The sequence below is a fragment of the Zea mays genome, chromosome 6 (assembly GCF_902167145.1).
Source record: "Zea mays cultivar B73 chromosome 6, Zm-B73-REFERENCE-NAM-5.0, whole genome shotgun sequence".
In the NCBI taxonomy this organism is placed as follows: domain Eukaryota; kingdom Viridiplantae; phylum Streptophyta; class Magnoliopsida; order Poales; family Poaceae; genus Zea; species Zea mays.
Window position 1 is genome coordinate 94,350,844 of NC_050101.1, and position 14,991 is coordinate 94,365,834.

The 14,991-nt window shown below is 51.0% G+C and overlaps 2 protein-coding genes across 4 annotated transcripts; one reads left to right on the top strand and one right to left on the bottom strand.

Moving 5' to 3' along the window:
* Positions 1–1,638: 1,638 nt before the first annotated feature.
* LOC103629567 (midasin) lies at positions 1,639–6,345 on the top strand. Of its 3 annotated transcripts, none has more exons than XM_008650645.3 (4): positions 1,639–4,509; positions 4,598–4,773; positions 5,065–5,123; positions 5,955–6,345. In XM_008650645.3, exons 1-2 carry the CDS (start codon positions 2,000–2,002, stop codon positions 4,659–4,661), a joined length of 2,574 nt encoding a protein of 857 aa, XP_008648867.1. In that variant the 5' UTR covers positions 1,639–1,999; the 3' UTR covers positions 4,662–4,773; positions 5,065–5,123; positions 5,955–6,345. The 3 variants fall into 3 exon arrangements, with proteins under 3 accessions (XP_008648867.1, XP_008648868.1, XP_008648869.1); XM_008650646.3 differs by lacking the exon at positions 5,955–6,345 and adding an exon at positions 5,273–5,561; XM_008650647.3 differs by lacking the exon at positions 5,955–6,345 and adding an exon at positions 5,276–5,561.
* A 139-nt stretch (positions 6,346–6,484) lies between these two features.
* Positions 6,485–10,469, bottom strand: LOC103629568 (probable methyltransferase PMT24). Its single transcript, XM_008650648.3, has 7 exons — positions 8,824–10,469; positions 8,575–8,724; positions 8,215–8,485; positions 8,023–8,133; positions 7,454–7,901; positions 7,151–7,345; positions 6,485–7,071 (listed from the first exon to the last, which is right to left on the bottom strand). Exons 1-7 carry the CDS (start codon positions 10,192–10,194, stop codon positions 6,855–6,857), a joined length of 2,763 nt encoding a protein of 920 aa, XP_008648870.3. The 5' UTR covers positions 10,195–10,469; the 3' UTR covers positions 6,485–6,854.
* Positions 10,470–14,991: the final 4,522 nt, after the last annotated feature.

The window sequence follows — 14,991 nt, forward strand, 5'->3', positions numbered from 1 at the left end:
CCAGTTGTGGTTCCTACTACCAAAGTAGTTCAACATACTGGAAGACATGGGTACACTTCACTGAATGTCATGGCCATTTGTGATTTTGATATGAGGTTTACTTTTGTTGTGGCTGGATGGCCAGGATCATTTCGTGACATAAGAGTTTTCAAAGATGAAATCGGAAAATATGGAGATAGGTTTCCACATCCTCCAGAAGGGAAATTCTATCTTGTGGACTCGGGGTATCCAAACCGTATTGGCTATCTTGCTCCATACAAAGGTATAAAATACCATCTTCCTGAATTTCGTCAAGGTCCAATGCTAAGAGGTAGAAAAGAAAATTTTAATTATGCATATTCTTCAATTAGAAATGTAATTGAGAGGTCATTTGGTGTCTTGAAAATGAAATGGAGGACTCTATTAGATCTCCCTAGATATCCTATGGCAAAACAAAGTAGAATAATTATGGGGTGTATGGCACTTCACAATTTCATTAGGGGGAGTTTTTTGGGAGATAAGGATTTTGAGTTGTGTGACCATGATGAGAATTATGTGCCTGAAGTTGGTGAGTCAAGTACACAAGAACAAGAACAAGTAGCAGGTTCAGTACAAGGTGAAGAAGATCGGAATATGAATCAATTTCGTGATTGGATAGCAGATGGCTTGTTCAACAAACTGTAATGTTTTTGTGTGTAATAAATATTGCAGAAATGTACTGCTTCTTGTGCTTTGTGCTTTGTCTGTGCTTTCGTGATCGAAATGTTCACTATAATAAATATTGCTTTGTGCCGTCGTTAGGGCTGGAAAAAAGCTCGAGCTCGACGAGCTGGCTCGGGCTCGCAGCAGCTCGACTCGGCTCGGACCGGCTCGACGCTCCGAACGAGCCCGAGCCGAGCCTGTTTTTCTGGCTCGTGAAAAGAGCGAGCCAGCTCGGCTGGCTCGGTGCAGCTCGCGAGCTGGCTCGTGGCTCGACCCAACAAGAATTTGTTACATAAAATCTTAATTAGCATATAATATTAATACCGAGTAGACAATTAATTTATGTTATTTGAGATTACTATACAAAAATAATCTATTTTATATATTATATTAGTGATATATCTATTTTACTAATTTAAAATATGTTATTTAAAATATTTTTAAGATTTTATATTATAATTTAGAGAGCAGATTTAATTTTATGCCTAGGCTCGTTGGCCGGCTCGCGAGCCAGGAGCGAGCTGAGCCGAGCCGCTTTTTCGAGCTCGTGAGATGGGCGAGCCGAGCCGAGCTCGACTCGTTACATGAGCGAGCCGCAACGAGCCGAGCCGAGCTCGGCTCGGCTTGTTTCCACCCCTAGCTGTCGTGATGCTCTGATCGTGTAATTAATGTTTTAGATAAATGTTTACTGTAATGTGCTTTGTACAGTTTATAATATGGTAAACATTAATTATAACAGTTGTAATGTTTACTGTAATGTCTGCACCAGCGACTACAGTTTACTGTAATCTGAACCAGGCGCGTGTATATTGCTTTGTGTTGCAGGCAAGGGCATTTCAGTTTTTTTGTAGTGTTCAGAATCTAATTAGTCACTACAACCAAACAGAGTAGAGACTAAAGTTTAGTCCTAAGGCTAAAAAACCAAACAGGGCCTTAAACTGTAGAGGCTATCATGCTAGAAAGATACACCACACACACCAGTAGCAAGCGAAAAAAGGCAGTGTCGCTTCTCTTATCGGCGTCGACCCCCCTTCTCCACTCGCAACCAAACCCTCGCATCGTACAGCAGCCGCACCAAATCTCACCGCCACCTCCGGGTCCGGGGACTCAAGCGCCCCGCCGCCGCCGCTGCCGGGGACCACGAAAGGACGCGCCGACCCCGGATCTGCGACTCGCCGGTCTCCGAACGCACGCTACTGAACGGACGCGGGGCTTGGCTGCTCGATCGCACCGCCCGGGAAAAAAAGGGAGAGCCCGCCGGATTTAACCGGACACACCGAACGCGCAGCTCCTCCGGGCCAGGGGCCGGACAGAATCCATGCAGCCGAGGTCCCGCATTCGGGGCCGCGACCCGCCGCCGCCGCCGCCGCCAGGAGGACGCTACCGTCGCCGATCCCCGCCCCCTCCATCACCGCGCCACCAGCGCCGCCCACGTGATCCGCCCCCTCCACAGCGGAAGAGGCGCAGCTCCGAGCTGCCCCCGCCACGGCGATACGAGGAGGATCCTCTCCTTAACGGCTTCGCCCCCGCTGCCGAGAGGCGTTCACGCGGCGACATCCTGCTCGAGGCCGGCCGTCTGGCCGCTCACTACTTGGTTGCCAAAGGCCTCCTCTCCGAGCACCTTCTCCTGGCAAGGGAGGACCCAAATCACAATCCCATTTACCGCCCTGAGCCCCCCGCTCCCGCTCCCGCTCCTCCTCCGACTCTAGCTCCCTCTAGTTACGGGAGGAAGAGAGACGAGGACGACGGCCCGAGGTGGCGGCGGAGTGGAAGTGGAGCCGAGGACCAGGGGCGTGGCTCAAGGTGGGACGACGACAGGGAAGCCAAGAGGTCGGGGTGGGACAGGAGGAGCCACAGCTTTGATGGAAGGCGTAAATGCAACGATGACGGTGGCGGTGATGCTGACCGTAGCGGCCGCCGGACACGCGACTACGATGAGTCGAAGAGACCACCGATGTCAAGGTCCTATTCGCATAACGATCGTTGGGCTTCAGCTGATGCCAGAGTAGATCGAAGGAGGAGAAGTAGGAGCAGGACCAGGAGCTACTACAGTGGCAGCAGGAGAGATCCAGATTTGCTAGCAGGCACCCGTGATTTGGATCGCACCAAGGTGCCAGACTCTGGCATTGTTCCTGCTGCTGGTGGTGATGGAGGCGTGCACGATGCGGATGCCGATGGAACACGAAAGCAGCTGAAGGTTCCTAGTTCAATGTTGGTTTCGGAGATGAATGACAGTGCTGTCGAAGCTGCGCCTATAGAAGAGGATCATGCTCAAGACATGTCTGAAGGTGAGGACGGTGAGTTTGCAGAAGAGATTTCTGAAGACGAGGATGGTGAGTTTGCAGCCTCTGATTTGAATGATGAAGATGGTGATGAAATGGATGACACCCAAAGACAACCGTCTCACATGCATGTTCATGCATCTGAATCTATCGAGGAACCTGTCCATAGACAGTCCCAGCTCAGCAATGCTGAAGAGGGAATGGAAACTGGCATTGCACACGTGGATGCATATATGGTAGAGCCATTGGCAGAGAACAATGTTTTCTCTGAAACAAGGTATGAAATGGAGGCTCCACAAAATGGAGCTGAAACTGCTGTTGTTGATCTTTACAGAGATGCAGAAGAGCAACCATTGACAGAGAATAATGATTGCTCCGAAGCAGAGAATGAGATGAACAAGAGTGAGTTTGAAACTGGTGTTGGCAATCTTGATAGAGATGAACAAGAGCAACTATTGGCAGAGAATAATAATGGCTCTGAAGTAAGGTATGACATGGAGGCTCCACAAAGTGAGGTTGAAACTGGTGTTGGCAGTCTTAATAGAGATGACCAAGAGCAGCTGTTGACAGTGACTGATGGTTACTCTGAATTAAGATATGAAACAGGGACTCCACAAACTGAAGTTGAAACTGTTATTGATGATATCAGTAGGGATGAGCAAGAGCTGCCAGCTTGGTACAAAATTTTTGATCTCAACGTCATTGAAACTCCATTGGGCTGTGAGGTTTCCGAGATTTCTTGTGGTCATCCAGCAGATGGTCTTTGTGATTCTGTGCCTGATTCAGTTGGTCTGGTGAACCAAGAAGCAAACAATGATACCTCTGAAATTCAAGGTCAAGATGGTCATGCAGGGGCCAATCAAGTGTTAGAAGATGAGTCTGATTTGAATAGCTATGATCTGAACAATGAAGCTGATGAAGATGCACAGGATGATACTTTAGAAAATCAAGTTCAAGACGAGAATGTAGAGGATAATCACTTACTGGAGGATGGGCATGATTTGACGAGGTATGATGTGAACAATGAGGCTGGTGAGCATGCACATGATAACCACCTGGTGAAAAATGCGGAAATACTTCTAAATCATATTATGGTTGCATGTATATCAGATAATTGCCATATGAACAATGAGAAAATGCTTCTAAAGCAAAATGTGGATGAGCAACAGATGGAGAACGAGCAGATGCTTATAGATCAGGTCACTAGTGTTCAAGTTTTGGATAGTCACCATGTGCACGATGAACAGTTGCTGGTAGGTCATGCTGCAGATGATCATCACCAAATGGAACCAAATCCCATGGCTTTTTCTTTGGGCGTTCATGATCTGGATAACTACTATTTGAGTAGCAAGCAAATACTTCTGTATAATGATGCAGGAGGTATACACCATTTGAAGGATGGGCAAATTATTTTAGATGAGGCTGCAGATGGACAAGCTAGAGTTCACAATATGGGCCATGGACGAACGATTCCTGGAATTGATCTGGAAGATGATTATGCACAGGTGTCTGCCATCAGAAATACAGGAGAATGTCTAGAATCTGCGTAAGTTTCTTTTAGATTCTTTTCTATGGTAGTTTCGAGGGGGAGAGGAAAATCCATGACACCTGGACATGTTTGCTGTACTGTACAGAAGTGATACCTCGCACGAATACACGGATAATGTTCTACAAGAACATATGTGTTCTCAAGACTAGCAAACCTCAAGTTTTGGTGACAATCCTAAGACTAACACACAAGCAGCTTCTTCTTCAACTGTCACCAGATTTTCAAAACTGGTGTACTGGAAATGATGCTGTGAAGGCACAGGTAAGAGCGCTATTTTGGTTAGACATGTGTCCTTACTTCTTCTTGGACCGAGAAAATCAGTTTCTTTTATAAGAGCATCGAGTAAAGCATTATGATTGGCAACTATATTGTTAGTAGATCACTTGCTGTCTAATGCTAGGAGTTCGATTTTGATCTTGAACACTTCATATGTTCCAAGGCAAAATTCATGCCCATGTATATTGTCGTTTGTTATTACTTGCAATTACTGTCGCTGTTCTTCTTGACTGCACACGGTAACATTGCATTAATCTATGTGATCCATTTCTTCAGGTGATTCCCATTTCTCAGTGATGATGTGTTGTATATTGGATTCAACAATATGCCATTAGGTGTGTACTCCCACTCCTTTTTGAGTTTTCTTTTCTCAGCATGCATACTCATTGTGCTTGCCATACTTCTTATATATTCACATCTATTTTTCCTGGCGGATGAAAAAGATATCACCGTTCCCACTGTTTTTGTGGTTGCACCACATCAGCAGGTATATAATGTTCGAGACAACGGCGTAGATGTATTTATTTTCCAAACAAGTAATGGTGGATGGGAATGTACTCATGAGAACTATAATGTAGTGGCCACAAACCCCCCATGCTAGTTGTGATGAGCTTTTTAGTCCAAAGAGTCGCACTTCTGCATTGGAATCTTACATGTAGCATTTCAATACACATACAAGCACCTGTAAATAGCAAAGGCATGGAATTTGTTCTGTAACTGAAGAACCATGTTTATCCGGAAACAGCAAATAATGGATTTATGGTGTTTTTAGATGCCTGAACTCCGCATGCTTCGATAATCGACACATAGCATTTGACTGTGCAGTGAACCCTGGGCTATATATCTAAGTGATGAAAAAATGCTGTTCATTACTGGATGAACATACATATTAACGTGTTTCCGCTATGATATAAACTGGAATCTGTTTCTGAAACGAAGTAACCGAATACTTGAATGTTTATTGGTTTGCACCCATTAGTTTGTCTATATGTTCCTGCATGCTCAATGACTGGTTCGCTAGTTAATGAACAAAGGCTCTCTTTTTTCTTCTTGGATATCTGAGAATATGACAGTTTACTTACGTGTACGTGGTAACTGCATTTTCTGCAGCGTTGCTTTCCCCATCAACACCACTTAATAACTTGTCTTCCTTTATGTTTCCTCAGAACTTGTGAATGTCTGGGACCTGCCATCCTCTGAGCTTGGGAAATCCTTGTGAGCTCTGGCACCCTGTTGTCTGTGCATTCAGATCCTAACACACCGGACCATGGGAGGTCTGCACCGGACCGATCGCTGGAGCTAGTTAGTCGACTGGTCGTTGTTATGTACGGAGTATGTTGTGCAATAGTAGTTTCTTTTGGATTCCTAGTGCTCACTCTCTTTTTTTTTTCCAGAGCTTTTCATTGACAAGTCGGTTTAGTGACACTTCTGCCTTCCCGAGATATAGCTGCGATGTCAGTATGTCTCAGTAGCTGAATATGTCATATATTTTTTTAACTAGAAATGATTTGATGGGCGTTTTGTGCTGCGCCTGCTTCAGAGCTCTCCTGCTTTTCAGTGGAACTGTCAACTGTCAAGTGCATAGAGAACACGCTTCTCGTTGTTGCTTACACGGGAGTAGCGTTGACCATGACCACTTCACTCGTTTCCAACCTAACTGAAACATGCCGTACACATCTGGAGTACGGGCGTGTGCCAGAAAGTACAAATTGGCTTGCTGGATAGAACCGAGACCGAGGGCCTTGATGCCTTTAGCTTGTCTTTTCTCCTCTTTCTTTAAAAAAAGAAAAAAAAGAAGGAATCGCTTTCTTTACAAGCCTCTTTCTTTTAAAAAAAAGAAAAAGAAAAAGAAGGAATCGTAGAACCTCTGGCGTGCAGGCTCTCCGGTTGCTGTACGTATATATAATCTAGAGCTCTCTCTATGGGTGCTCACAAACGTACAGAAAATACTACTGCTGCAGCAGCAATAACAAAACCATGTACAGAGCTACCAAATGCTGACGGACGCAAGAAGAGAAAAAGGGCCAGCCCTACTGCTCGCCGGTCTGAAACTGAAATGGTGGCCATTACGACGGCTCTTCCACAAGCTCCGGCCGCCAACCCGACTTCTCGGCGTACATCACCCCTTCGTCGTTCTTGGAGAAGGTCAGCCGCACGTCCCAGTGGAGCGACCTCAGGAGCTTCTCCACCTCGCCGACGGCGCCGGCCTCGTCGCGCACCACGATGCTGCCCCCCGGCCTCACGATCCTGTCCACCTCCACCACCACCGGCAGAACCGCGCATCTGAACAAGACCGGCCGTGTCTGTGCGTCGTCAAGCCAGTAACAAGATGTGTATGCAAAGAACAAACAGACAGGCTGACCTATCCTTGATCTTGGAGAAGAGGTGGTCGGCGTGCAGGAGGTCGTAGCTTCTCGGGTAGGTGCTGAAGGACTCGCACCAGTCGTGGTAGATGCCCAGCAGCCCGCGCTCGAAGATGACCGGCAGCGTGTCAGGCGCGTCGACGTTCACCACGTTCATCACCCAGATCTTCTTCTCCCAGAGCGCGGCCGCGAACCTGAGACGGCGGCCATGGCGTCAGCACAATTACGTACCAGAGCAGAGCTTGCTGGGCATGGCCAGTGGAGTTGGCGACAATGGCGGTATATCGGATTGGATTAGTTACCCGCCGTACGCGGCTCTCATGTCCATCACGTTCCTGACCCTGGACCAGTCGATGCCCAGGCCGTTGAGGTAGGACCCGTCGACGACGCGCCGCCAGTGGTCGTAGTCCACCGCGAAGTCCTCCGGCGCCGGCCTCCCGTACACCCCGGCCTGCGAGCCGTTGAGCCAGTACGGCGGCAACCGCACCCGCCGCGGCCACTCGGAGGGCCACCGCGCGCCGCGCTCCGACGGGGCCGTCGGCACGCGGTGCACGCACGGGTTGAGCCGGACGTACCACGCCGCGTCCGCGTCGTCGTCGTCCGCGCACATCGGCGGCTGCTGCCGCCTCCTGGACTCGTAGCACTCGTTGCTCGTCGGCTTCCGGTAGAAGGCCACCCCGACGCCGTTCAGCCGGTCCTTCTTGATCGACGCCAGCTCCCAGCACATGGATTTCGTCAGAGAGGTCATTGCTGTACGTACGTGCAGGTGAACAGGGAAAAAAAAACTCCGTTAGCTTAGCTGTCCTGTCAGCTGGCTCTGATCGACCGATTCATGGTCATGGCGGTGAATGGTCGTCGGAACTTTACGTGCCTTTCCAGATCTCGACGTCCTCCGTTAGCTTCTGGTACACCGGCGTGGCGGACCAGACGAAGAACCCGCCGGGGCGCAGGACGCGGTTCAGTTCGAGGAGGAGAGCGCCACCTGCACGGACACACGGCAATCTCGGTCGGCATCGTCAGCAAGGGTCTGACCGGAAATGGAAGAAGGGGGGCAGCGGCGCACCGTCGGTGTGCCAGGGGACGCGGCAGCGCGCGCAGTGGACGAGGTCGAACGACTTGCTCGGGAAAGGCAGGCGCTTGGAGCCCATGACGGCCGAGATGGCCGGGATCCCGCGCTCGAGCGCCATCTGCACCTGCGCCTCGTGCTCGTCCTTGGGCGCGAACGACATGGTCGCCACGTCGCGCTCGAACAGGTAGCCGCCGAAGCTGGCCACGCCGCAGCCAACGTCGAGCACCACCCGCGTGTGCTTCCCCCACGAGATGGCGCGGACGGACTGGCCGAACAAGGCAGAGTAACCCTCCTTACCATCTCTACACTGGAGCGATCGAAACAGACAAACCATGGCATGCTGGCCGTTGGTACCTGCTGCAGGAAGTCGATGTAGTGCAGCGCACCATGGATGAACTGCGTGCCGCCGCCGGGGAATGTCAGGTACTGCCCGCTCACCTTCACCCAGTTCTGGTGACCCTTCACCTCCACCAGCTTCGTGTGCGGGACATTGCTGTACCATACCTGCACGTACGTCGTCGCCGGCACGACCAAGTCAGCAATGCGCCTTGCAGTGAGCATGGGGTGGGGGGGGATTCAGTTCAGAGACGCGGACGTATCTACCCTGTCTCGGCTCTTGGGCCACTCGATGGGACGGCGGTAGCCGCTGGGGAGCGCGACGAGGCACGTCGGGCCCTCGTCGGGGCAGTGCCGCTCCCGGTGCTCGTACCGCCGGAAGTTCTCCGGCCGCAGCTTCTTGATGGCCTTCTCGTTGTCCAGGCACGGGATGTAGTCGGCGCCGGCCTTCACGTTGCACACCCGCCACTCGCGCTCCTCTCCGCCGGCGTTCTCCGCGCCGTTGCCGTCGATGTCGCCGCCCTCGTCGCGGCGGTCCGTCTCCCGGTGTGACTCGTCGGCCTGCGTCGCCCACGCCTTCTGCTCCTCCGTGCGGCCTTCGGCGGCGAGCGAGTCCTCGACCTCGACGCTGCGGCCGTCGTCCTGACTGGCATTTCCGTCCGCGCGCCCCGTCCCCGTGTGCTCCGACTCCGACACGGCCTCTCCGCTGTCGGCGTCTCCGCTGGACCCTGACACCGACGACGAGCGCGCCTCCTCCTCGCCCTGTGACTGCTCCCTGCCGCGCTCCTCCTCTGTCCCTTCGTCGGCACCGTCGTCGGCCTGCGGGTCCTCCTGCGCTTCGCGGCGCAACTGGCTCCCGGCTGCGGCCTGCTGCTCCTCGAGCGCGCTCTGCTCCGCCTCTCGCTGCCTCTGCCCCGCGTTGCTCTCCTCCTCGATGCCGCCGTCCAGGTTCTTCTCCTCGACGGCAGCGGCGGCACCCCGAGGCCGCTCGTGTGGCATCTCCAGCTGCGGCTCCTGCTCCTGCTCCTGTTCTCGCTGCTCGCGGCTGCTCTCTTCCAGCACGGCTGTTTCTCGCTCCTTCTCCTCCTCCACCTCCCCACCGCGCGCGCTGGCCGCCTCGTCGTCTCCGGCGGCCACGTGGCCACCACCGTCCTCGGCCTTCACGTCCTCCATGGCCACCGCGGCGGCCTCGTGCTCCTCCTCCACGCCCGCCGCCGCCTCGTCCGACACACGCTCCTCGTCAGGCCTGGCGTGCGGGTCGCCCAGCGCGGCGCCGGCGCTCCGGTCGGGCCGCGGCTCCTCCTCGGCGCCAACGGCCTTAACAGCGGCGGGCGTGTCTCGGGCCTCCGACGCCTCCTCCCCGCGCGGCGCCGCCCGCTCCCTGGTGAGCTCGTACGCGAAAGAGGAGCGTGTAGTGTGGCGGTACGCGGTGACCGTTGCGGCGTCCCCGTCGGCGGAGGAGGTGGACGTGAGGAAGTAGGCCCCCGCGACGCACAGCGCGACGAGCAGCGCCGTCGTGGCGTAGTAGACGCACGCGGACGCGGCGGCAGCCGAGGACGACGCGGCGCCGCGCTTCCCGCCGCCGGCGCGCGAGCTGCGGGCGCCGGCGCCGGCGCCGGCCATGGATCGATCCCGCATGCGGCAGGGTTCGTAGCGGATGGGAGTCGCCTGGCGCGCGCGCGCGGTCGAGCAGTCGATTGATGAGGGAAACCAAACAAAGCTCTGGATGACTAATTAGGTTTTTGGCTGTTCTTTTTTGGCCAGCACAAGTGGCGGGAGGCGTAATCCCGGGAACATGGGGTGATCCCGGCGCGTCGGGGGTGGTCGGACGTGAGGATGACATGTGGGGTCTCCATGAGCTGCGTTGCTTAACAAGCGGGCGAGCTAGCGTTATCGTAGCATATATGCATGGGGCGTCGTCGTCGCCTCGGCCTCCTCCTCTTCTCACGCTCTTCACCTTCGCATCATGTGCCTCTACTCCATGTTTTTCTCTGCATAAGGATTTTTTTGAACAATTTCCGTAAAAAAATGTAGCCAAATACATAGTTGTGGTTGCCAACTAAGTACCAAACTCTTGCCATAATAATGAAAGTGAAAAAATGTCAATATTAGTTTCCAAGATGACTATACCAGTAGATGGAAGGAAACCTAACACTATCACCTTAAACTGAGGCGTCCCATTGCATTGCCACAGAAACATTCTTGTGAAAACCAAAGGTACATCTAGTATACAAAAACCTAAACGCTATATAACATTAGTTTAAACTTTGCGAATCACACTAAACTAAATCACCCTCACATCCACAACCTCCACTAAATCTAGCAAACAAATTACACTCAGACTTAGCACATCATCAAAATCAACGTTTCAGATCGTTTGATGAACAATCCCATTCGATCCCCTCCCCTCTCTTGCCTCGTGACCTGCCGCTCCCAGCCTCTCCCTCTCTACTGCCCCACGGCCGTCAACCTCTCTTCTCGCGTCGCCAACCATTCTATCCGTGGGATCGTAATGTTAATATAGACTATATACTGTCATAAAAAGGATAAAGAAAGAAAGAAAGAAAGGGCGAGTGGATAGATTGCAGGCAAGTCAAAAGGAGCAAGATATATTGTCCACTGAGTATTATATTGGGGGTAATTAATTAAATAAACCAAGGAGATTAAGCAATGATCTGCCGGCGGGGAGATGAGAGAGTAAAAGGGGGAAGCAATAAATTGGACAAAGGCAAGTTGGGTCCTCCGTCGTCTTCTCTCTAGTCAGTGCAATGGCTTGTCACTTACAAGCTCCAGGAATGGCAGGACGAGCCCAATAACCCATGCCTGGAACTAGAAAGCCGCACGAAGGATTTCCTCTTCTGCTGAGGAGGCGCATGAGATTGACCGAGCCGCAAGCCAAGCCTCTGCCAGCAGCTACCACAACCAGGAGGAAGAGGAACGAAGCGCTCCCTGTCCCTGGATAGCTCTAGCTCTCGTCCTGTCCGATCAGAACGGGGGGCCACGTGGGCAGGTCGCGTAAGGGGGCAGCAGGCCGGCAGCCATTTTTATAGATGTCCATAAAAGCACCCGGCCCGCGAGCCGTGTAGTGTATTGCTTGTGTAACAGTGATTTCGTGTGCTATTTGTGTAACTGTATGTAAGTGTAATGTGACATGTGTATTATTTCTGATCTTTGTAAGTGTAAATGTCAATTGTGATTGTGTAATTCAAACGGAGTGTTTCATGTGCTTGGTTTTAGTGTTGGTGGGCTCGGGCCGGTACAGTCTCGTTCTCGGGGTCGTGTGCTGGCTTGACACAGTTGGGCTCTTCTCATGTCAGGCTCGTTTAGGTCCTGTTCGGTTGTTCCGGATTGGAGCCCTGGATTAATTCCTAGCTAAATTACTTCTCTAATTTATATAGATTTTGATGAGTTGGAATGAATCCTGTTTTATTCCGGTACAACCGAACGAGCCCTTAGGGGTTTAGGCTCGTCGAGCGACCTATCCACAATACAAATAGGTATTCGAGTCTAACCATGCCGTATACTTAATAACCAGGACCGGATCGAGGTCGTGCTATTCATTTGGACATTATATTTTTAGTCATTCACGGGCTTTGCGACGACGCAAGTTTGGATTCCCACCCATGGCTACCACGTGGTTTTAATTTAATTTACAGCTGATTCCGAAAGCCTTTAGGCCTTGTTCGTTTACATCGGATTGCACCCGGAATTATTCCGGCTAATCAAAGTTTATATAAATTAGAGAAGCAATCCGGCTCGGATTCGTTCCGACCCATCAATCCGACACAAACGAACAAGGCCTTAGATGGAGGTGACTAGTCATGTGATCTACAGCCTAGGACTAGGAGTGAACGAGTGGTTAGCGCACACTCTTTTTTCTGATAGATGGCTAGATGGACAATGGGAGTTCCATCGGTTGCGTTGCAAGGTCGACCCGACCGAATGCGCGTATCGTGCTTTTCAGACGTTGAGAGAACGTAGCTGCAGCCAGCTAGCGCTACTTAACTCCTCTCTTGTTTGTCCCTCGCCTTTGCGTGTCATTTCCATAAATGACATAGAAACATGCTTTATTTATCTTTAATTGCTTGATGATCCATGCATCTATAGTTGGGTGGCCCAACCCAACCAAATTAAGGCGGCTTAGCGGCCTCAAGAAACTGATTCTAAAGTACACATGGCTTTGGAAAGGTGGTCCTGGTGGAGAGTGTGGCTTTATTTTAGGAAACTGAAGTACACATTGTGACACGTAATTGCTTGCAGTGTGTGGATGTGGACAGCGGAGCGACGCAGGCTGATGAAACTGAAGACAACCACAACCTTAATACTGATGAAGAGAAAGCGCGAGAAGCTGGAGTTCAAGTGAACAGGCTGAGGCGGGTGAAGAAGCTGAATCCAAAATACCTTGGGCCAACTTGGGTCATGTAATAGTTGCTGTGGCGTTTACAATTGGGCCTTGTGCCGTGTACTAGAACGACATCCTTGTCATACAAGGAGAAAGTCAGACTAGAAGAGATAACGAAGAATAGAAACCTGATTCCGTCGCCCAACTCTTCTAGTTCTTCTTCGCCAATCCACCTTCTCTGTACCCGCTACCTTAACATCTGGTATCAGAGTAGGCAGCCCTGGAGTCGCTTCCACCAATTCCAGGTCATCGTCCTCATTCTACTGTCGCAGTCGGCATGGAGGTCGTGATGCAGAAGGTGGTCGGCATGGAAGCGGTGATGCAGAAGATGCTCGACGAAATGGCGAACATAGAATCACACATCACGGACGCGATGTGTGGGCACTGCGATGACTTGGAGCACCGGATGGAGGAAGCATAACAGAAAACCGAAGCCCGTCTCATTTCCCTTGAGATGGACCAAGGCGAGTTTGCAGGGTGGAAGCCAACGCTGGAGAAACATCTCGATAACCTACTGTTTGAGGTGCAACGCGCGAACAAGTTCATGAAATGCGAGGCGTTCGACCATGACTTCACGCAATCGGGTCTTCTCCACCCTAACGAGTCGGCGACCAGGCGCACATCTGCCAGGGTTCAGTTCGTCGACGGGCCAGATGGCCACCGTGACGACAACAATCAACGGGTACACGAGTGGGGTAGAAATTTTCCCCACACTCATGTCCTGGTCAACAATAACTTCCATAATCCCATCCCTGGTCGTGTGAATGATACGTTCATTTCTGGGCATGATCGGGAGTCCCAAGGTAGTCTGTCGTGCATAAACTTTCCCCACTTCGATGGCGACAAACCCCAGTTGTGGAAAACTTGCTGTGAAAATTACTTTGATATGTACGATGTTGAACCTACCATGTGGATTAGAGTTGCAACAATGCATTTTAGTGGTCGGGCGCAGGTTGGCTGCAGTCTCTCGGTCGTCGTATTAGACAAATGTCCTGGGCAGCGTTTTGTGCTCACATACAAGACCATTTTGGTCGGGAACAACATGAATCATTGATTCGTCAGCTCTTTCGCATTAGACAAATGGGGTCGGTAGCGGAGTATATAGAGCACTTTTCAGTCTTGGTAGATCATCTATCGGCTTATGAAACCAATACAGACCCGCTATAATACACTATGTGTTTCATCGATGGGTTGCGATCTGAAATTAAGTCTGTTATTATGGTTCATCGTCCCTCTACCTTGGACACTACTTGTACTCTCGCCTTGGTGCAGGAGGAGGACGCTGATGCAGGACAATGGATTGTCAAATATCCATTTAACAAGCCCTCTCTAAAATCTTCAGCTGGACCAACTAAGTGGGACAAAGGTAAGGACACAACTAAGTCAGGTGTTCCTGAGAAGTGGGTAGCCTCTGATAAGTTGGATTCCTTGCGTCGGTATCGGCGTGCTCGGGGGCTTTGTGACAAGTGTGCGGAGAAGTGGAGCTTTGTACATAAGTGTGTAGCTGCTGCTCAAATACATGTCATGGAGGAGGTTTGGGAATTGTTATCTGAAGAACATTCATAGGGATAGGAGACCGACTCTCAGAACCAACAACTGAGCAGATTTTTATGTCTCTTTCTCGTTCAGCGTGGGGTTGTTCTAATAGTGCTCAGACTCTGAAGTTACAAGGATCCATTCAGGGACAACCTGTGCTTATACTCATTGATAGTGGGAGTTCTCATACATTCTTAAATGAGAAGTTGCGACCACAGTTGCAGGGAGTGTCAGTTAGGCCTTCTTCCTTGAGGGTGCAGGTGGTAATGGTCAGGTTGTCAGCTGCCAATATATTATGAAGCAAGCTCAGTGGAAAATTCAGAATTGCACTTTTTATTCTGACATTTCTTTCTTGCCTTTACCATGTTATGATATGGTGGTTGAAATGGATTGGCTACAGGTCTTTAGCCCCATGAGAGTGGATTAGGATCATAAGTGGTTAGCTATTCCTTATAAAGGTGCAACTGTGGTGTTACAAGGACTCCCTCACACAGTTC

Coding starts and splice junctions, on each gene's coding strand:
- LOC103629567 (XM_008650645.3), top strand. CDS start 2,000: ATGCAGCCGAGGTCCCGCATTCGGGGCCGCGACCCGCCGCCGCCGCCG. Junction 4,510..4,597: donor GGAGAATGTCTAGAATCTGC/GTAAGTTTCTTT, acceptor TGTACTGTACAG/AAGTGATACCTCGCACGAAT.
- LOC103629568 (XM_008650648.3), bottom strand. CDS start 10,194: ATGCGGGATCGATCCATGGCCGGCGCCGGCGCCGGCGCCCGCAGCTCG. Junction 8,725..8,823: donor GGCCCAAGAGCCGAGACAGG/GTAGATACGTCC, acceptor ACGTACGTGCAG/GTATGGTACAGCAATGTCCC. Junction 7,072..7,150: donor TTCTCCAAGATCAAGGATAG/GTCAGCCTGTCT, acceptor GGTCTTGTTCAG/ATGCGCGGTTCTGCCGGTGG.